The sequence below is a fragment of the Rattus rattus genome, chromosome 17, assembly GCF_011064425.1.
Source record: "Rattus rattus isolate New Zealand chromosome 17, Rrattus_CSIRO_v1, whole genome shotgun sequence".
Lineage (NCBI taxonomy): Eukaryota > Metazoa > Chordata > Mammalia > Rodentia > Muridae > Rattus > Rattus rattus.
Window position 1 is genome coordinate 14,079,922 of NC_046170.1, and position 23,761 is coordinate 14,103,682.

The following is a 23,761-nucleotide window of genomic DNA, read 5'->3' on the forward strand; positions in this document are numbered from 1 at the left end:
ACCAACACATTGTTCTTGAGTATTGGAGTGACCTAAAGCTTTCTGTCAACCAATGGACATCAGTTTAGCCAAATCAGCTACAGTTAACTAAATCGTCTACAAAAAGCTTGCCCTGATAAACTTTTTTAAAGCCAACATCACTGGTAGTTTTTAGTACATTGATAGTTACATCTAAAAATTAAATGAAATTCATAGTTCTATCACTAAGAAAAATGAAAGTATCTTCAAGTGTGAACAAGTAAAGTCAGTACAGTCTTCAAAGCCAGTTGATCCATTGCATTGATAGTGTGATGATTTTTGAAGCAAATTTAATGTCAGAGTTTAGTGCATTTTCTGTACAACTTTATTTCTTATATTCATCAAAGTTATGTTTAAATGATAAAAATTGAAGTATATTAAACAGTTAGAAAAAAATCAGCTTTTCATTCTATTCTTCCTATTTCCTGCTTTATGAAAATAAGTATTTTAAACTTTGTCTTTATTTTGTGTGGAAAAAGATGAACACACGTGTGCCACAGTAGGAGCGACCAGCTTTGGAGAGCGAATTCTCTCCTACTGCTTCCTGAGTTATGGTGACAGAAACCATGTTGTCATCTTGCAAAGCATGAGCTTTTACCCTCTAAACCAGTGGTTTTCAACTTGTGTTCCATGACCGAGCCTTTTAGCAACGTCTGTCTCCCAAAATATTTACCTTATGATTCATAACAGTAGCAAAATTATAGTTATGAAGTAGCAATCAAAATAATTTTATGATTGGGGGTCACCACAACATGAGGAACTGTACTAAAGGGTCACAGAATTAGAAAAGTTGAGACCCACTGCTCTAAACCATCTTAACCCACAAATAGCTACTTTTATTTAATTTTCAGAATCTTTATATAACATTCTTTAAATAGCTGCTGCTTTTTTGCCATTTCAGTTTTAAAGATGAACTACTGGTTTCTCACCATGAACCATGAGATATTGGCGCATTTACTACACTGTGCACCCCTTTACACATTCAAGTGTTCCCTTTCTTTCTGTTGGACTATATACTGCATCATGATTCAGGCCAAATCAGCATTCAAAACTAGGCCTTGTAGTGCATGCCTTTAATCCATGCCAAATGTGAGGTTGAGGCAGGAGGTTAACAGATTCAAAGCTGGCCTGATTTGCCTGGACAACATTTCAAAACCCATCTTACCAATAAATAAATAAATCTTATGAATAAATAAACAAACGTAAAACTCTGCACTCAGGATTTAAGCCACTCATTAAAATTTTTCAGTATGAATTTTGTCTTTTGGTTTAGGAATATTTTGGTTTTGTTTGATTTTTAAGTTTCCTCTACTTTCTCTATTATGTCTTTTAGGAGTCCATATTATTTACTTACAGCCTTCTTAGGTTTTATTACTTATCTTAGGGTTTTACCGCTGTGAACAGACACCATGACCAAGGCAACCTTATGAGGACAACATTTAATTAGGACTGGCCTACGGGTTCAGAGGTTCAGAACATCATCAACATGGCAGCATCCAGGCAGGCGTAGCACAGGTGGAGCTGAGAGTTCAACATCTTGTTCCAAAAACACAGACTGGCTTCCAGGTGGTTAGGATGAGTCTTAAAACCCACGCCCACAGTGACACACCTACTCCAACAAGGCCACACCTCCCAATAGTGGCATTCCATGGGCCAAGCATATTCAAACCATCATATTACTGTTGTACAAAGTGGTGGGTTTATTATGAAATTTAATAATGAATTAAATATGAAATTAATTTCTATATAGCTTCACACATATTTTTGTCCAATCTGATGAGACTTTCTCAATTTTTATTACATAAACTAAGAATTTCAAAACTTTTTTTGGAAAGAGCCAAAAATATTTAAGTCTCTATGAGCCAGTCTCTGAAACAGTGAACACGGCTCTTTTGATGTGTGAAAGCAACCAAATGAGCAATTGAAGGGCACTGATACATTTTAGTAAAGCTTAACACATACCCACAGGCATCCTGTCTCTGCCCTAAACTTGCTAAGTTTTTCCATTTTCTCTATTTGGTGAAGCCTGGTTCTATTAATTTTATTTTTAAGAATGTGCTTCTTAGCCAGGTGGTGGCTAATCTCAGCACTTGAGGCAGGGGCAGGGGCAGGGGCAGGCAGATCTCTGTGAGTTTGAGGAAAGCCTGGTTTACAAAGCAAGTTCCAAGATAACCAGGATATATAGAGAAACCCTGTCTTTTAAAAAAGTACTTTTTGGGCTGGAGAGATGGCTCAGCCGTTAAAGGCTAGGCTCACAACCAAAAATATAAAAAAGTACTTTTTGTTTTATGAATATATTTGCTTTCCTGTCTCTGGGGAAGTTACATGAAACCCTGTTATTACTGGTTGATTGGTTGGTTGATAACTTGATGGATGGTTTGCATGTTTATTGTTTATTTTAATTTCATTGCATGGGCTCTCTTTACCTGGGGTTGCTTTATTCTATTTTTTCCAATCTATTTTTCATACTAGAAGCTTTCTCCAAATTCCTAGTTATCCTTTTATGTACTTACATTTTAACTTGTATGTATGCACTTATATATGTGTTTACATTATATTTTAACAGGAGCACTGCAACTGATCTTGAGTTCTGTAGGTATAGGTAGGATGTGTTTACCATGGTTCTCACCTTGGATTTGAACTGACGTTTGGGACTCTCTGATCTATATGATTAACCCTTTTTTAGATAAATATTGGGATCCTCAAAAATAAATCTGTTCCCTGTCAAGTCTCTGTTACTTCAAGAGACCAAGTTGGAGAAGCCTAGGACTGTGACTGTCCTTGAGTTTGTTACATTTTCCAACCTCCAGCTTTTCAAGTTGCATTTTCACCCTCAGCTGCACCTGGTTGTCCTCAGTCCACTAACCCTGCTTTACCATCACCAAAGAAATGTGCTACTGCACGTGTGGGAGAAGGCCAGCGGACAGCTCGCAGGTCCTCCCCTTCCACCATTTGGCTTCTGAGGATGTAAACTCGGTGGCACACTCATCCTCTACTATCAAGCTTTCAAGATAAGTGTAGTGCACAAAGCTTCCTCGTCCTTCTGCTGCACTCAGTTTGGCCGTGGTTCTTAGGAAGTTATAAGTGCAGCAAAGGAGGCAGTTGTCTTAGAGTGTGGGGAAAGAAAAGAAGGCTGTGATGTTTTGCTATAATGATATTTGAAATTTTGTTCAAGATGGACAAAATATTGGAATCAAGCACGTTCCTGCAACCCAGTGTGGCATTTGGGTTCGAACCAGCAACGGAGGTCATTTTGCTTCCCCAAATTATCCTGACTCCTATCCGCCAAACAAGGAGTGTATCTATATTTTGGAAGGTATTTGACAAATCTTTTTCTTTTGTGAGATGAACTTTTACCTCTCTGTAAAGCAGAAGGCGTTAGCTAAATACCCTGTTTAAACAAATTGGAACAAAAATTGAATGTTGCGTTTGATTATAAAGATTTATAAATATTGAATACATTAACAAAATGATAGTTAAATATTAATGGGTATTTTTAATTGTTTTCAACCAAGTGCGTAACAATCTATGGGAAGCTTCTCCAATAAGGAAGTAAGTTCACTGGTGTATCTTACTAGGCCTCTGTTCATGTTGATGAGCTCTTTCGTTTTTCTCTATCATATATGATACACCACGTATGCTACATTATTTTTGTGAAGTAAGCAGTCATTAGCCTTTCACCTCTTCTAAATTTCAGCCAGCCAAGTATATTTAGCTAATTTAATAAAGGTCACATACTACAGGGAAATGTTACTGTACTTCTACAACATGGCATTCCTGTGAAAGGGTCTTATTGTGGCTTTTACGTGCATAGTTTCCAGTGTAATTCCCTGATGAGGAGCACTAAAGGATTGACTTGTTTGTCTTGTGTGCCCACACGTGTATCTCCTTCATCCTGCCTGTTTGCTTACTCTTGTTTACAGCTGCTCCTCGTCAACGGATAGAGCTGACCTTTGATGAACGCTATTATATAGAGCCATCATTTGAATGCCGGTTTGATCACTTGGAAGTTCGAGATGGGCCATTTGGCTTCTCTCCTCTTATAGATCGTTACTGTGGCATGAAAAGCCCTGCATTAATTAGGTCAACAGGAAGATTCATGTGGATTAAATTTAGTTCTGATGAAGAACTTGAAGGACTAGGATTTCGAGCCAAATACTCATTCATCCCAGGTAACAAATTAAGTATCTTTAAAAAATAAGTTACTTTCCAGTATATCACTGATTTTAGAATCCAAAGGTTAGAAAAGGATAACTTGGACTGGAGAGATTGCTCAGCGGTTAAGGGTACTGGCTGCTCTTCTAGTGGTCCTGAGTTCAATTCCCAGTAACTGTATCATGCCTCACAACCATCTGAAATGGAATCTGATGTCCCCGTCTATCATGCAGGCACACATACGAATAGAGCACTTATATACATAAATAAATATTTTTAAAAGAGCAATGGGTAATTTGAGCAAGGTAATTAGAGTAAAACTAAAGAAATTGTCACAGTCAAAAAATCAAGGAACAAGAAAAGAAAATTTTTAATAGGGAACAATAGGCCATATACCATTCTAATTTTGTGGTTTATCAGATAAAGTTGCATTTTCTTCTTAAATATCCTTTAGGGCACAATTAAGACCAACAACATCAAAATAAATATTTTTTTAAAAAAATAATTCATTTTTTTCACAATTCCAATTTTATTTAGCAGATTATTTAATTGTACTTATTAACTATCCATAAATACTCTAGAAACTATTTAACAACAGAATTAATACTGTACCTGCATGTAGAGGGCTGGATCTAGGATTGAGTCTTCTCTATAACCCAGCAGCTATACACTTAAGCACAAAGTTGTGCCTGAGACTTGATAATAATAAAATATACCTTCTGTGTTTTTTTCCTGGAGCTGACATAACTAATTAATATAAATCTGGTAACTTAAAGAGAGAACAATTTGTTTTAGTTATAGAGACCAAAAATTCCAAAATCCAATAAAGCCTCACTCCCTCTAGGAAATGAATATGTTTAATTTTTTGGGAAGGAATGGGATTGAGACAATTTCTCCATGTAGCCCTAAATTGTCCTAGAAATCTCTGTGTAGATGGTGCTAGCTGTGAACACTGCCTGACTCTGCTGAGATTAAAGGCGTGTGCCACCACAACCAGCTCGAATCTGTTCTTCATCTCTTCTGCTGTTCTAAAGACTACCTTAGCATTTCTGTATTCGTGACCATATTGCTCTAACTTTTGACTTCACATTTTTGTCTTAAAATGCTTTTTCTTATTTACTTACTTGCTTCTGTGTCTGTATCTGCATGCATGTATGCACATGGTGCCCAGGCCAGAAGAGGGCATCATGTCCCCTGAATCGAGTCACAGGTGTTGTGAGCGGCCCTTTGGGTGCTAGGAAAGAAAATCCTGCTCTCCCTGGATAGACCAGCAAGTGTTCTTAGTTGCTGGTCCATTTCTTCAAACCCAGTCTTCTTAAAATTCTTGTTGATGTATTTCGTGTTGTTATACTGTATCCACTCTTTTTTTATAACCATATAAAGTAAAAATCACAGGGATTTTGGATGTAGATATATCTGAGCACTATTACACTGTAGGCCTACTATATGTAGGTCTTCCCCACACCTGATAAGCACCCTGATCAAATGCTGTGAGAATTCCAAAGCTCCATCCAATGGAAAGTACCCACAGTCTGATGTAGAAACTCAGAAGTCAGTATACTGTTACTGTGCCCAAGGAACTTACAAACTTAACAGAAGGGAAAAATAACCTTGTGTAGCAAGTGTATAATTGTTTTTCTTTCATTTTTTTCTGGGAGAAATTCGTTAATTGAAAAATACACAAATGAAACTAATTGTCTTGTCACTTTATGCATAAAATCATGAAAATTTGGTAGTTATCTCTTAAGATGGATTTCTTTATTCAGTAGACTTTTTACAAAACTAGTCATGCTATGCCTGAAGCTCCATTACTAGCTTTTTTTCCTTAAAAAAATAAAGCCACTTTGTATCTGAATCAATAAGCATTATGTAATTATTTGCATCACTGTTATTTATCTAGTACTGAAAGGACAACATTTTCAAACAGGAAAACTTATTTAACGGACTTCAATAACAATTTTAGAATCACAGCACAATTGAGCAGGAAGTGGTTATCAGATACCTCCCTCCACTCCTCTATAGCCACATCTTGCCAAAAGTGGTATCAGGATGTCACCATAAGTTCATCATAATTACCCAAAGTCATTAGCTTACAATTTAATACACTTCACCCTTGGTATTCTATGTCTGATGATAAGTATATATGATAGATATCACGTATCAACTGTTGTTATGCAGAGCAGTTTCACTGCCTAAAAACTTCATATGTTCTGCTGCACATCTCTCCTTCACTCTAAATTTCTGGCAACCACTGGGCCATGTTTCCCATTTCTGAGTCTTGTACAGTTAGGGTCATATAGTATGTTGACTCCTCAGGTTGACTTCCTCCACTTAACTATAAAGCTTAACGTTTTCCATGGTTTGATAGGAGATAGAGGGTGTGTGTGTGTGTGTGTCATATTTACTGTGTATACATTTGCCACTGTGCATGGACAGAGCTTAGTAGATAACTTGTAGGAATCAGTTCTCTCTACCATGTGGACTCCAAGGTGAATCGAGACATGTGCTAAGGATAATTAGAAACAAAAGGCAAAGGTTGTATCAGTCCAGTTGTATAAGTTATTCAAAGTTGTTCATCAATCCAGTTGGCAACATGAACCTAGGAGAATGGGGCCTAAAAATGATATGGCCTAAAGTCCCATGCAATAGCCAGCTTTATTCAGAGCATCAGGCAGTTTATACTTTGAGTACTAAGAAGAATCACATGAGCAAAATGTTCAATTACAAGGACAATCCACATGTGAGCAAACATGTTTTTCCATAGAGGCATCTGAATAACAACATTCCTTCCTCTCAGCTACACCTGGGAGGAGCATAAAAACACATCACAAGAACAATCATGTGTTTCAAAGAAACCGAGGTCACAAGTCTCTTTCCTTGTTTCCTTGTTTTCTCACAAGTGCTCACACTTCTCATATGACTCATTCTTGGACTGTGCTCTAACATCAAGTAATAAAATGTATGGAAAGTAGAAAGTTAGTATTTAATGTGTATAGACTTTCCTTTTTTGATGATGAAACCTAGCTTTGAAAATAAAAAACAATGATTATTAAACAACCATGTCAATGTACTAAAACTGACCTCTACACCAGAAAATAGTTAGCATAGCTAGAAAGGTGCCACACACTTATAAACCCTAGCCTCGGGTTGGGGATTTGGCTCAGTGGAAGAGCGCTTGCCTAGTAAGCGCAAGGCCCTGGGTTCGGTCCCCAGCTCCGAAAAAAAAGAACAAAAAAAAACCCTAGCCTCTAGGAGATTGAGGTGGGAAAATAAGCACATTTGAGACCAGACCAAGCTATATGCACGATTTTGTCTCAAAAGACAACATAGTTCATATGTTATGCTTTATTTAGAATGTATTACAACTAAAATAGGGTCACTCGGTTTCTCAAAGTGACTGATGTAAGGAAGATGACTCACCTCTGTGAACCCGTTCACAGAAACTTGAGACCAGTCATTTGTAACAAAATAAGCAATCTGTTTGATTGGTCAGGTATTTGATGTTTACTGCCTACATTAACTGAAGTAATTGGTGTTTTACTGTCTTAAAATGATATTACAAAATGTATATGTGAGTCACATTTTCACAAATTTAGAGTTCTTGAAACATAAGAAATAGACGATAAAGGCCTGTTTTTTCAGGGCCTGGGAAGATGGTCCAGTGGTTAAACTGCTTGCTGTACACATGAAGGCCTATACTCCCATTTAAAGAAACCATGTAAAAATGAAAACCTGTGTGTGGTAGCACACACCTGTGACCCCAGCACTGGGAGGCAGAGAGCAAGAGGACCCTAGAGGCTCTGACCCACTCAAAATCTTCAGACTCTAGGTTCAGTGAGAGATTAAGTTCAAGTAGAGATCCTGTTTCTAATTTTGTAAAAATAAATGGAGCATGATATGGAAAGATACACAAGTAAACCTCTGACCTCTTTAAAACATTTTGAATATTTTCTAAAAATATGCTTAAAATAACTAACCAAATTTAGGTCAAAAAAAATGGTTTACCAGGTAGAAAGAAGCATTTGCACATAGGCCAGGCAACCTGAATTTAATCCCCAGATTCCCACAAGGTGGCAGGAGAGAACTAACTTCCGCAACACACACAACTAAAAATTAACCAGCTTATTATGTGTAAGCACTCACTTTGACCAGAAGTAGTTTTGGGTTTTTTTTTTTAACCAATCATAAGAAATTTCTATATTCTTTATAGGTAAAGTACAGATACATTGTAAAAATGCTTAGAATTTCTGAGATATTTTATTTTTGTACCATACAGGAATACATTGAAGGTATTACCTTCAATGCCTTTGGTATTACACTTATGGAAATATCATGAATATTAAATAATATCTATTTTTATATATGAGGAAGCTTAGAAATCAAGTACTTTTCTTATATAGTAGCAAATCTAGGACTATATTGAATTTCCTGGGTTATTTTTCTATTGTGTCATATTTCTTTTTTACTGTTAGACAGGAATTCCCCAGTTTTTTAATCTCTAAGAAAACCAACACATTTCAATAAATATGGGATATATAATGGGCTAAAATGCAACTGTTTCTGCTGTTACTTAAAGGCATATTTACAGTTATACACCATACAGTATGTTTAAGACCAGCCTATATGCACTTATAATAGCAAAGTGGATCTCTTCTAAGTCCAAAGCCAGTCTGGTCTACGTAGTAAGTTCCAAGACAGACAGCTATGAATAAAGACCCTGTCCGAAAATAATAATAATAATAAAAACAAATTTTTAAAAAAGAAAGAAAATTTGATTAATTTTCCAAAAAGCTCCCATAGTTTTTCCCAGTGCAGTTTAAGATTTTAATTCTGCTTTGATTCTTTTTTTTTTTTTTTTTTTTTTTTTGCAAAAGAGCTGGTGTCTGCTAGTTGACTCATTAAACAAGAATACATTTACTTATAGTTTAAAAGGAATAATCACTGAAATGTGTTTGAAATTAAGATAATAGTTTACTTCACTTTCCATACTGTAATTGGGAGACTTTCTAAAGTATCTACAATTATTGTCTGTATTAATAGGAATTAAGTGTCCTCTTACTTGGAGTAAACTTAATTATTACATAGTTACTTATGTGAAATGGGTTTTCCAGATTGAGTGTGTGAGAGTGTGTGTGTGTGTGTGTGTGTGTGTGCGCACGTGCGTGTGATGCATGCTTATATTTGTGGATCCTATTTTAACTGAGAAATAATAGTTGAGGCAGCGGTATGATATTTAAAAATTTTTTGACTGATTAAATATGAAGTATTTATAAGCCAGTAGCATTGAGTATTTTTATATTTGCAAATTATCACCACTAGTCATTGAGGCAGACATTTTAGAAAACACTTAATACAGCTCAATACAAAGGAAATATATTCCTTTTAAGGCTGAACAGTATTCCATTGTATTAAATATACCCTATTTTATTTCTGTCCATGTGTTACTGCATTGGACAGTTAATGTTTTCAGTAGCAATAAAGCATTCATGATGAAATAAAAAATGTACAAATTTCCATTAAATGTTAATCCCATAAAGACCGTCTTAAATGACTGGTGATATGCATTCTATGCCAATGAATATGTCCGTTATGTTGATATGCAATAAAGCTTTAAACATAAGTTCAAGTTAGGGCTGAAAGGCTCAGTACCAATGACTTTCTTCTCTTTTCTATTTCAGATCCAGACTTTACTTACCTTGGAGGTATTTTAAATCCCATTCCAGGTTTAGTATATTACCTCTTTCTTCCTGTGACATTTTTTATTAGTTTTATTTTTCTTTGAATACCTTTTTTTTCCCCCTAGATTGCCAGTTTGAGCTTTCGGGAGCTGATGGAATAGTGCGGTCTAGCCAAGTAGAACAAGAGGAAAAAACCAAGCCCGGCCAAGCGGTTGACTGCATATGGACAATTAAAGCTACCCCGAAAGCTAAGGTACTGTTTCCTGTACACTGACTGACTCCAGAGGAGAGCAGTAGAGGACGGGAGTTCTAGAGTGGGCTGTCTGGTTCAACAAGTGTTTGTAACTCTTCATGGTTTGGGTTTTTTTTTTTTCATTTGCTATATTTGCACCTGTGAAGATCATAGTGTTTTGTAGTTAAATAAACTGAGATAGAAAGAATTTAAAGTATTTTTATTTATGTATATATACATGTGTGTATACATAAATGTATGTATGTATATATGTGTATATATATGGGTTTTTGTGGGATTTTTTAAGTGTGTGCATACACAAAGGCACACAGCACACCCGTGTAAGTCAGAGGACAACTTCGTGGAGTTGATTTTCTCATTCTGAGGGGTAAATCCAGGTCATTGGGATGGCAGGACTGAACAGCATTGGGATGGCAGGACTGAACAGCATTGGGATGGCAGGACTGAACAGCACATTTTTATTACTTGCTGAGCCATCTGCTCACCCCATATTATGATTCTTAATCTGAGAGATTACAGTTTTCTTAAAATTATGGAGTCCCAACTGGTAAATGCAAGTATTGATCAAACACTTGTTGGGTTTTTGTTTCTGTTTTTGTTTTTTGTTTTTCGTTTGTTTGTTTGCTTGGTTGGTTGGTTTGGTTTGGGGGATATTTTGTTTTGTTGTTTTATTTACGAGCTTTAGGGCCTGGGAAGATGGTGTGGTGAGTTCAGTGCTCACTGTGCAGGTGTGAAGCCCTGAGTTCAGATTCCTGGCATCCACTTAAAGCCCAGGCACCTTTGTGATAGTGCATTTCTGTAACACAAGCACAGGAGTGGGGGGGACAGGCGGATCCGAGAGGTTTGCTGCTTAGCCAGTCCAGCTGAAATGGGAGCTCAAGGTTCAGTGAGAAACCCTGTCTCAAAAACTAATTAGGTGGCTGGCAAGACTACACATGTACACAGACACACACTCACACTCTATCTGTCTGTCTGTCTGCCTGTCTCTCTCTGTCTCTCTCTCTCTCTCTGTCTGTCTCTCTGTCTCTCTCTCTCTCTCTCTCTCTCTCTCTCTCTCTCTCTCTCTCTCTCTCTCTCTCTCTCTCTCTCTCTCTCTCTCTCTCTCTCTCTCTCTCTCATGAGGAACATTAGCCTGTAAGAAGTTAGTATGTTTTAGAGGGTTGGTCATATCCGTGAGAAATAAAACATTGACTCGCAGTTCATTGTGATCACTGTGCTGCCCCTGCTGATCACGTGAAACAGTGCTGTACAAAAGAATGCTTTTAAATAACTCTAAGATTGACTGTTGACTACTTTTGCTTTTTATTTCTAATTTATACTTCTAGAAATATCAACAGAGATAAAACTAGACTTACTTTATGTATTTGTTTAAAAAGGAAAAGAATGAAAGAAGAGCTGGAAGAACATATAATTTGGGAGCCAACCTTGGCTACATAACTGAGACCCTGACCCTCCCACAAAAAAAAAAAAAAACATGAAAATGAGATTCATATTTGTGGAAAACATTTTAATTATTTATTTTTATTTTATGTTCATTGGTGTTTTGCCTGCATATATGATTGTGTGAGGATGTCAGATATTGGAGTTACAGACAGTTGTGAGCTGCCATGTGGGTGCTGGGAATTGAACCTGGGTTACCTAGAAGAACAGTCAGTGCTCTTAACCACTGAACCCTCTCTCCACGTCCCTACCCCCTGAAAACAGGTCAAAAACACTTGTAAATGTTGGATAAAACTTGCCAGGTATGCCTCAAAGAGAAAATATAAGTTCAAAATAAATCCAATAATTCTTATGAAGATAAAGAACTGTATATTACAACAGTAAAATAAAATTGGTGTTATAAATGCCTCTGGTGATTTCAGTTAATTATTCCTGCTCAGAGGTGGATATACCAGGATTTGGTTTTAACACTGACTCTGAAAATAAATAAATCAAGCCTAGGGCATGTGTGGTTATCATGAGGCCCTTACAAGTCCTTAGAGGGTGATGACTAACATGAAACGGTAAACAAGGAAACATGCTGTAGGTGCTTGTTCTCTGGTGAGATGGGGCTAGGATCTCTCTTGTGGTTTCAAACCTAGAAAATTACCACTATGTTTGGGATGAATTGATATTCCCTGGTCAATCCAGGAAGCAAAAAAATCACAAGAATTAAAAGGGGTCATGTCCTGAGCTCACAAAAAGTTTAAGGAACTTGTCAAAAATTAATTCAGAGTAGCCCCACTGAATGCTCCCTCCCAGTCCCACATTAGGTGAGCGTTCATGTTCATCTTGAGGTGAGGACAGACAAGACTTCAAGAACCATGGTCTACATGAAGGAACAAAACGGTGAGAAAGAAAGACGATCAGGTAGATTATCTCTAACATTTTCAATATAGAACTTCAATAATAAAAGGATTTATTCCTCAAAGAGCTGAGGAAATTTATTAAGAGCACACGTCACAGTATTTTAAGGAATTTTTTCAAAAATTGATGAAAGACATCACAACAGTGGCTTACCCCCTCGCAAAAAAAATATACAGCTTAAATGAAATATAGATTGAGCCCACAGACAGAAAAAAATTAAACAACTTGAAAATAGGAAGATTGTCCTCGAAGGGATATTTATTCATTTACTTGTGACCTGTGTTTATTATGTACTCGAGGCCATATACCAAGTTTATATAGTATATGTATGCCATTACATACATGTGGAGGACAGAAGACAACATGCTAGAGTCAATTCTCTCATTTCTTGGGACTCAGGAATCAAACTTGGGATATCAAGCTTCACGTTAGGTGTCTGTACCTACTTAGCCATTTGGCTGGCCTGATGCTATTTAGATTGACTGTAGAAACCTTCCATAGTGAAATAGAATCTCAAAGACATAGGTATCTTGAAAGTAAGAAAAATAATAGCTGGTTGCCTATATTTCTATATCTGAACTGATTTAAGAAGGCAAAGCTAAGGGATTTCCTGGTTAAAAATAATAAATGAACTGAGTGCTACATTTAAAAACCAAGTAAATCCTGTTTTAAGGATAACTATATATAAACATTTGAAAGGAAAGTAAGAAATACAACTAGGGAGTTGGCTCATAGGTAAAGTGCTTTCTGTATAGGCATTCGGAACTCGGGTTTGGATTCCTTACCCAATGTAGGGCAGCTGGTTCGGACTGGGCATGTCTATAACCCAAGAACTGACAGAGAGAAATGGGTCTGGAGGGAGGGACAGGCAGATTCATGTAGCCAGTCACTCTAGATGAAGTGATGTACCCCAGACTATTGAGAAAGCCTGTATCAAAAAATGCCTCGAAATATCAAATACCAGGCAAGCATACCTCTATACATATGATGTATGCATCCACATGAATGAATGAATGAATGAATGAATGAATGAATGAATGAATGAATGAATAGTAAGAAATGCCAGCAGTTACTCAAAAATGCATATTATCTATTAAATGGGAATCCAGACTCACTGACAAAAAAGAAAACTATAATTTAAAATTTTATAGATTAGAGCCTCAAAGTACACAAAGCATAAACTAAAAAATAAAAAATTCCATTTATATTAATTTTCACCTCAATAAACAGAAGGTAAAAAAATTATTAAGGCTAATAATATTTAAACAATGTGTGGTAGCTTGATCATCTAGTGAGTAAGTATTTTTCATCAGCATAGACTTTTTCAAACTTGATGTAGATATTAGACCAGTGTTTCTCAGCCCATGGGTCATGGCCCCTTAAAGCATTGAATGACCCTTTCATAGGGGGTGCCTAAAATCATTAGTAAACACGGCTTTTTGTACCAAGATTTATAGCAGTAGCAAAATTTAAAGCTACGAAGGAGCAACAAAAATAATTTTATGGTTGGGAATCAGTAACAGTAGGTGGTAATCTCCCTGCCAGCCACCCAAATGTTAGAGATTCTCAAATGAAACACACACATACATAGCCTTATATTTAATATGCCTTAATCAGCACAATGGCTTGGGCACTTCCAACCCTCCCCACAGCTAACACACTTTCCCCTCTGATATTGCTGAATTATCTCTTACTAAAACCTATATTCCATCCCGATCATCCCGGACCCAAACCTGTGGCCCTCCAAGGGCCATGACCCCTGACTCTTACATGTTGGCAGTCTCTCTGTCCTACACTCTCAGGCCTGGTCTTTCTGCTTGTGCCACCTCTGTCCCCCTGTCCTGCCGTTGGCCACTGACAACTTTATCAATTAGAACCAACTAGGGTCAGGGACCCATAGCATCTTACATGAAGGAATTTTATATAATTCTTTTGGGAACCCAATTAACATAATACAAACAATAAGCAAAATCCACAGCATTTCCCGTTTTCATCCATTAGAAAGACCTTTTCTCTCAGGTATACATTGAACATAGTAGTTATAACAGTTTGTAAACTATAAAGTATATTACACATTAATAATGTCTAATCTATCAATTTTGTCAATTTAGGTATATTACTCTAACATCTAACCTAACTTAGAGTTTATAATTTTGTATCTGAATCATGTTTTGATTTTAACTTGTAACACCATCTGAAAATCAGCCTTTCAAATCTGCATCATCTTCCTCAATGCTAAACAGCTTAAGTTTGATTATGAGACTATAAGTCATCTTGAGCCTCATCAAAGATCCAAGAGTGAATTACCTGAACATATAGGAAACACAGAAACATAGCTTTTAAATCTTACCCAATTTGTAGAAACATCTGACTATTTGGACAGTTCCCCATTCCTCAAAATGTTGGAGTATCTGTCTTCGGCCTTCTGACATAGAACCATCTGACAGACTTTAAGTGACGTGGGAAATATGAAGGACTAGCTTGCCCTATCTTGGCAGAGCTAAGCTGCCAACTATCTTTTATTGTGTGTCTTTTCTTGGACAATATTTTTGTCTGCAGATGAATTAGGGCAATTTGTGCCCAGTGGCTACCTTGTCACAACTGGAACAACTCTATATGAAGGTTATATACAATATCTTCTTTGAACCTTGAAGGGGGTACTATCAGGAGCAGACATGTTTCCTAGTGAAATTTTTCATTAATAATGAAATGACTTTAAATGTCATATTTAATGGACTTTTGGTGTTTTTTTGAAGACTATATACTTTATATCTGAACTGTTACTGTGTGACTACTCTTAGGTATTTCTATTTGAATAATATGGAAAGTACCATATTATAATTACTTTAGACTCTAGTGTAATAATGAGATTACAATCTATCCTTTAAATTGTATTACTTAACTGTTCTCAATGGTTTGTAATAGTAACTATTAGAAGGACTGCGTCTAAGCCTTGTATTCTTAAGTGAGTTGTATAGGCACAATATCTAAGAGTAACTATTAATTTCAAATTTTTACCAATATAAAAAATTTATACCAATGAAAACCTTAAATCTATATTGATATATAAATTCTGTACCAATGTAAGAAATTATAACTTCAATTTTGTATCAATTATAAAGATTTTACCAATGTAAGATTATGACTATACAATACCTTATTCAAGAATAAATTTAGTTCTCCATCTTATATATCTCTTCCCTGTTTAAAATTATAACTGTTTTCAAATTATCTCTTAAAATGAGAACCTATCTATAATTTGTACAAGAACTATAACCAGACACCCAAACCCAAGGGACCGGGTTGACAACTCTCCACAGCTTCTTCCTGCTGAACTGGGTGCTCAATTTTTTTAAAGGGATGGGGATGGGTAGGAAAATTAGAAAAATTGGTCAGATTTAAGGAAGCTAGCACTAGCATCTGTTATCTAGCCTTTGTATGCTTAGAAGGCTCAGGGCTTGACTGAAGCTTTGACCGGATCCATCTGGAAGGCTGGATGACCCATCTGTGAGGAATCGGTAGCTACTCCTGAAGCTGTTCTGGAAGCAGCTGTTCTGGAAGCAAGTCTCTGTAAACAGCATCAGGAAGCAGGGAGCTAAAACATCAGATCATTTAGCACCCCCGCAGAAAAACCCTGTCAGAGCTGTACATTCTGTAATATATGAATCTTATAACCAAAATGTTAGTGCTATTAGATATTCATATGGATTGTCCAAAGTGCACGGATCAGTTAAGGTGAATTTTTGCTCCTTGTTTGAGCACGTGAAAGACAACTATCCTTTTATGGGTTAATCTGATCGATAACCAGTGGTAATAGATCCTCATGGCATGTGAAGGGTGGCGTGACGAGTCTTAGGATTCTGTAACCAACAAGACACATTGTCTACTTTTAGCTGAAGTATTGTCTAGAGATGCTTTTACATCTGAGCCAGGTACAGGGCTGTTGCCGTGTGGAGGAATCAGTAAATTATGTTACCTGTCCTGCTGGATCTCCTCGAATTTTCCTTTTCTGTCTTTAGCCAATATCTTTAGGGGGTCTCCCCCTATCATATCTGATCTATATCATCTTGGAAGGGATCCAGCGCCTTCTTTCCTATTAATACAAATACAGAGCCTTTCTCCCAGAATAGCAAGTCCTTGGCCGAGTAAACTGAAATCATCAAAGGTATAGATTGGTTCGCGTTACCAGCCTCTTCCTCTTTAGGCATATTCTATTTTCACCTCTCAGGACATTTCATATCTTAAACACCAGATTTATAACCACACACATTTTAATAATTAAAATAATTTAAAGTAATCTAAACAAATATTATCTTTTGAGACAGTGCTTTCACTATCCCCTGCCTTGTTCTACACGATTATTTTTTAATAGTGAAATCAAGGCCTAAGTTTATTTACGTATACTTAAATTCTCCCTTCTATGAAGATTAAATCTTTGTTCATACACACACACATACAGATATAGATAGATAGATAGATAGATAGATAGATAGATAGATAGATAGATAGATAGATGTATATGTATGTTACTTGTCCTGTTTGATCTCGAATTTTTCTTTCCTGTCTTTAGCCAGAATATATATATGAATATATATTCATCTCTTTGTATAAATTGAATTAGCATCCTTTCCTATATATTTAGCTTTAATTAAATTCTATTCTCAAAGGGGTTGGGGATTTAGCTCAGTGGTAGAGCACTTGCCTAGTAAGCACAAGGCCCTGTTCGGTCTAGCTCCAAAAAAAAAAAAAAAAAAAAAAAAAAAAAATTCTATTCTGCGTACTGTATAAGCCCATTCTCAGGCTATCATTTCGTCACACCAGGCTAAGCAGTCTCAGGATTTTCATGGAGCCCGTGTTCACAGAACCCCGGTGCCTGCCTGGCATAGACTTCTTCAAATTTCCTTTGAATCATTTTTCTCATTCATTCTTCATTCTATGGAGATTGATGCCTTCTTATTATTTGTTGAAATAGGGTTTCTCTCTATCTCCTTGTCTTTGTTTTTTATTTCTGAGCTCATTGGCCTAGATTTCTATATTCCATGCATACTTTAAACAATTACTGCTGTATCTCTATCTTTTATTTATCTGATGTCAAGTAGCCTCTCCCGTCTGTCTGTCTGTCTGTCTGTCTGTCTGTCTGTCTGTCTGTCTCTCTCTCTCTCTCTCTCTCTCTCTCTCTCTCTCTCTCTCTCTCTCTGTATTCTAAGTACCCAGTCTTTTTGTACAGCAGGTAGCAGGTACTCCCAGCACCTCTGAGTTTAAACTCTCTGAAGCAGCTAGAAGCCTTTGAGAAGGGCCCAGGGTAAATACCTGCCACCCAGCTATGTCTGGGTCAACTTTGGGGACCATGTCCCAGCTCACACCATGAACCCCAGAATTATGTATGCCAATTTAGTACATCTTTTGTCCTAGCCCTAAGCCACTACAGCTTGGAGAGGAACCACGTGGCTCAGGCAAAACCCACAACTCTGCTAAGAAACAAATTTTCCCTGCCTCCTAATCTCACATTACGGTGTGTATTTTCCATTTGAGAATCTCCAGCTAATTTTAATAGTGAGTTTGAGCCCAACATTGGGCACCATGTATGTCCTGAGCTTTAGTAAAATTTCTTTTATGAATGTGGGTATCCTTGCACTTGGAACATAGATGTTCAGAATTAATCATCTGAATAGATTTTTTCCTTTGATGAGTATGAAGTGTCCTTCCCTGTTTCTTTTGATTACTTTTGGTTCAAAGTCTGTTTTATTAGATATTAGAATGGCTACTCCAGCTGTTTCTTGAGACCGTTTGCTTGGAAAACCTTTTTCCAGCTTTTACTGTGAGTTGTGTCTATCTGTGTTGCTGGGGTGTGTTTCTTGTATACAACAGAATGATGGATCCTGCTTATGTATCCAGTCTACTACCCTGTGTTGATTTATTAGTGAATTGAGTCCATTGATGTTGAGAGATATTAATGACCAATTATTGTTGCTCCCTATATTTTGTTATTGGAGGTGGTACTATGTGTGTGTATGAATCTTTTCTTTCAGATCTATTGTGAGATGATTAATTTCTTGTGTTTTTTGGGTGTAGTTACCCTCCTGTTGGAGTTTTCCTTCTGGTATCCTCTGTGAGACTGTATTAGTAAAAAGATACTGTTTAAATTTGGCTTTGTTGTGGAATATCTTGGTTTCTCCATCTATGGTAATTTGGAGTTTTGCTAGGTATAGTAGCCTCGGCTGGCGTCTGAGATCTCTTAGAGTCTGTAAGACATCTATCCAGGATCTTCTGGCTTTTAGAGTCTCTGTTGAGAAGTCAGGTGCAATTCTGATAGGTCTGCCTTTATATGTTACTTGGCCTTTTTCCCTTACAACTTTTAATATTCTTTCTTTGTTCTGTACATTTAGTGTTTTGATTATTATGTGTGACAGAAGGATATTCTTTTCTGGTCCAATCTATATGGAGTTCTGTAGGCTTCTTGTACATTTATGGCCATTTCTTTCTTTAGGTCAGGGAAGTTTTCTTCTATGATTTTGTTAAAGGTATTTTCTGGCCCTTTGTACTGGGAATTTTCACTCTCGTCTATTTCTGTCTTTCTTAGATTTGATCTTTTCATTGTGTCCCAAATTTCCTACATGTTTTGAGTGAGGAACTTTTTACATTAGGCATTTTCTTTGATCAATGTATCCATTTCTTATATGGTATCTTCTGAGAGTCTCTCTTCTATCTCTTATACTCTGCTGGTGATGTTTGTGTCTGTAGTTCCTGTTTCCTTCCCTAGGTTTTCCATCTCCAATGTTGCCTCCATTTGTGTTGGGGTGCGTGTGTGTGTGTGTGTGTGTGTGTGTGTGTGTGTGTGTGTGTGTGTGTGTGTGCGTGCTTCTATTTCCATTTTTAGGTCTTGAACCATTTTGTTGATTTCCTTCTCCTGTTTGATTGTTTTCCTGTATTTCTTTAAGGGATTTGTTTGTATCCTCTTTAAGTGTGTCTACCTGTTTGCCTGTGTTCTCCTGTATTTCTTCAAGGGAATTATTTATATCCTCTTTAAAAGCCTCTGTCACCTTCATAGGTGGGATTTAAGGTCAGAATCTTGCTTTCCAGGTGTTAAGATATCCAGGGCTTGCTCTGTAGCAGGAGAGCTGGGCTCCGATGGTGCCAGGCTGCATTGGTTTCCATTGATTATATTCTTGCTTGCCTTTTGCCATCTGGTTATCTCTGGTGTTGACTGACCTGGTTGTCCCAGATTGCAGCAGGACTCCCAGGAGGCGGGTGAAGCTGTGTGTCCCAGGTTACAGCAGTCTTAGAAAGCTATGGTGTGTGGGGGTGCGGGGACGCACAAACCTGCCATAAGTACAGGTGGAGGTGTGGACCAGAAGGGAGGGCAGGACAGAGCCTATGTCTTCTGCTCTCCATGAGGTCCCAGCTAGCATAGGGCTTGGGGATGGGGTCTCACCTATGTCCCTGGTTAGAGCAGTCTTCCTGAGAGACAGGCAGGTCCATGGGGTTGGAGGGAGGCACACTGATCTGTCTCAAGTGCCATGAACAATTTTGAAAGTAGAAATAAATTAAAAATCTAGTCTTGGTTAGCCATAATTATCAACTTGGCTGGTCTATAGGCATGTCTGTAAAAGAATGTCTTGATTTTTTTATTGAATTAGAAAGGTTCATCCCGGGGTTGGGGTTTAGCTCAGTGGTAGAGCACTTGCCTAGGAAGGCATAAAGGCCCTGGGTTCGGGTCCCCAGCTCCAAAAAAAAACCAAAAAAAAAAAAAAAAAAAAAAAAGGTTCATCCCACTGTGAATGACAACATTCCTCAAGGAGGTGACACTGGACTGTATTTAAAATTAAAAAAAAAAAAATAGCCAAGAGAGATGGTGACATGATTAGTACTCACTGCTCTTTCAGAGGATCCAGGTTCAATTCCCAGCCACACATTGGGTTCCAATCCCAGGGCCTCTGGACTCCCTGAGTGCCAGCACACATATGGTACATAGACATACATTCAGGCAAAATGCTCATACACAGAAAATAATACAAAGAAGTCTTAGGGGTGCCAGGGGGAAGAGTAGCTAAGCATGAGCAATGGCAGCCAGCCAGAGAATGAACCTGGAAGCAGCATTTCTCCATGGGTTCAGTTCCTGCCTTGCTTTCCCTCAGCACTGGGTTATGAACTACAAACATAAGCCAAAACCTTTTCCCAAGTTGATTTTGGTCAGTGTTGGACTACAGCAACAGACTAATGCTAAAACAACCCAGGGACAGCCATGGGTGACAGACACCTGTAATTCCAGCTTATTTAAGAATCGGAAGCAGAATAAGTTTGAGTCTCAGGGCAGCCTGGGAGGCCTTAAAAATTTTTTTTCTCCCAAAAGGGAGAAAAAAATCAAGTACAGCGATTTTTAAAATTCTTCTAGAGGGCTGGAGAGATGGCTCAGTGGTTAAGAGCACTGACTGGGGATTGGGGATTTAGCTCCGGAAAAAAAAAAAAAAAAGAGCACTGACTGTTCTTCCAGAGGTCCTGAGTTCAAATCCCAGCAACCACATGGGGATGGGGTGTTGTCTAGGGAAATGGTTTAGTCACTAAAATGCTTGCTACGCAAGGAGGAAAAAGTGAGTGTAATTGCCCTCACCCACAAAGACTAGATACTCCAGTATACTCAGTCATTCCAGCATCAGAGAGCCAGGTAACCTGGTGCTTGCTAACCAGCCAGTCTAACTAAATTGGCAAGATTCAGTGGCAAACCCTGTCTCAAAAATAATGGGGAGAGTGATTAGAAGATAGCCAATGCCAGCATCTAGCAGGGACACACATACATGCTGCTTTTTTATTACCTTTTCTTCTTGTGCTTTCTAAATGTCACACTATACTCACATACATATTTGTTTACTTATAGACATGTACACATTGTAGGTTAGTGGCTTTAATGGGGATTTCTCAAAAGAAACAATATGAATGCCTGTCAACCAAAATTAAAACCAAAAGGTAAAAATAACTTATACAGAGCCATTATATAAGCAATGAAACTGGAAGCTGTAATCAAAATTTTCCCCTCAACAGCCCAGGACTAGACAGATTCACCACTGAATTCTGTCAAACTTTCAAGAAAAATTTCATACCAATTCTTCTGACCTTGTTCCACAGAATACAAAGTAAAGGGAAATTACCACATTCATTCTATGATGCCAGTATTATTTTGATACAAAAACAAGGTAAAGACAACAAGAAAACTATAAACAAATATCTTTGGTAAGTATAGATTCTGAACTTCTCAACAAAATTCTTGGAAACAGAATTCAGGATCATACTGTGTTAGCCATACCTAGTATACTGTATGTAACAGTCATACCTGTTGACTGGGTGAGTGAGCTTCCTCTCCAAAGGCAGAGTTGGTTCAACATATGAGAATCAGTCAGTGCAATGCGCCATGTAGACAGATCATCCTCATTGATCCCACAGAAGCATTCAGAGGGCTCAGCATACCTCCATGATAAAAATTATGGAGACGTTAGAATAGGTGGAATATACTCCAAGATAATAAAGACTGTACCAAAGCATATAGTCCATTTTCTATTAAGTGGAGATAAACAGTTTTTTCCTCTAAAATCAAGAATGAGACAAGGATGCCCGTTGTGTACTCTCTTATCTGATGTAGTGCTTGCAGTGCGAGCAATAGCAAGAGAAAGGATCAAGGGAAGGAAGATAGGAGGAAGTCAGACGGTCCCTATTTGCAGGTGGTGTGATTGCACACTTAGAACATCCTATCAAGTCTACTAGAAATCTAGATTTAAAAAGGAAAGTTGGAGTATACAAAATAAGTATGTTTTAAACAATAGCTTTCATGTATACCAACAAAGAACTTAGGAAAAATACACAATTCAAAACAGTTCCAAGAAATGTAAGTGCCCAGGAATACCCCTAACTAAAGAAAAAGAAAAATCACTACAGTGAAATTTTCCAAGATATTGAAAAGGAAAATCAAAAAAGACAAGACTATACTTCCAGAATCCAATATGGAAGCACAAAAGACCTCAATAGACACAGCTGTAGGTATTGCAGTACTCAGTATCGAATTATACGAGAGAGCTACAGTGATAGAGACGGCCGTCTCACTACAGCCAGGCACTAGAACCAACCTAGGTGCCCAGCAAGGATGAATAGAAAAGGAAAGGATGGTATGCATTTCATATGTAGAATGGAGTATTCAGTCTAAAACAAAAATGAAATCACAAAATTTGAAGAAAAATGGATAGACTTCAAACATGTTAATCACATGAAATAATCTCAGAAAAAGTCCATGATCTCTCTCATTTGCAGATCCTAGCTAGTAATGTACACATGTAATCAAGTAAACAAATTACATGCTATGAAAAAGAAAAATGCTTACACATGAGTTTATATAGTATACTTTGTCTAAGTCTTTTTAATGCTATCTCGAGGTATAACACAGTTTCAGTGCAAAGTAAGTCCTTAAATGAACACTGTCCAGATGTGATTATTCTGAAACCTAAACTTTGTTTTTCTTTGCATATTCCTCTAAAATGTAGTTCCTTTTAGGCACTGTGTTTAGTTGTGTGTTTTATTCTTTAAACAAAAATTTTAGCTATTCAAATTATAAAGGTCGTTAGGCATATGTTTACAGTAATAATTTATAAAGGTCGTTAGGCATATGTTTACAGTAATAATTTATAAAGGTCGTTAGGCATATGTTTACAGTAATAACTTTGGAAGCACTGGAAGGAAGTGCCTGGGAATGCTGAGTGTCCCTGAATGTCAAAGAGTAATAGGCCAGGTATGTGTTCTTCTCACTGTGTGTTAGAATTCTAAATCATGTCCTTATTGATCACTTATATACTTTGAAGGTTTTTATTAAAAAGAAAGCTTATAAATGACCAATAGATTTTAAAAACAGCTATGCATCACTATTAATCACAAAAACATAAATCAAAATTTGACCAATTAGAATGGCTGTTGCCTAAAAGTCAGTAGCAGATACTGAGGAGGCTGAAGAAAGGGGAACTCCTACACCTTGTTTATGGAATTGTATATTAGCTGTAGTCCCCCTGGTAGAACCTCCATGAACACTAGAAATAGCACTGCCCTGGGATTTAGCTGCCAGATACCTCCCAAGGAAAGTAAATCAGTGGTCAAGTAGATGCTTACACTGCCACGTTTATCCCAGTGCTGTTCAAACAGCCAAACAATGAAGTCAACAGATGTCTGAATGGTCAGAAAGGCTATATATGCACAGTAGAACATTACTCAACTGTGAAATGAAGTCCTGTCTTCCTAAGCCTAGAGGAGATTGTGTCAAGTAAGTCAGATATAGACAAGT

The 23,761-nt window shown here is 37.3% G+C and overlaps 1 protein-coding gene across 1 annotated transcript in view; it reads left to right on the plus strand.

Annotated features, from left to right (window-relative positions):
• Positions 1-23,761, plus strand: part of Neto2 (neuropilin and tolloid like 2) — a 55,720-nt gene that overhangs the window by 20,383 nt on the left and 11,576 nt on the right. Inside the window, 4 exon segments of the mRNA XM_032887418.1 lie at positions 3,194-3,334; positions 3,942-4,190; positions 9,852-9,875; positions 9,977-10,104. Coding sequence (XP_032743309.1) covers positions 3,194-3,334; positions 3,942-4,190; positions 9,852-9,875; positions 9,977-10,104 — 542 coding nt within the window.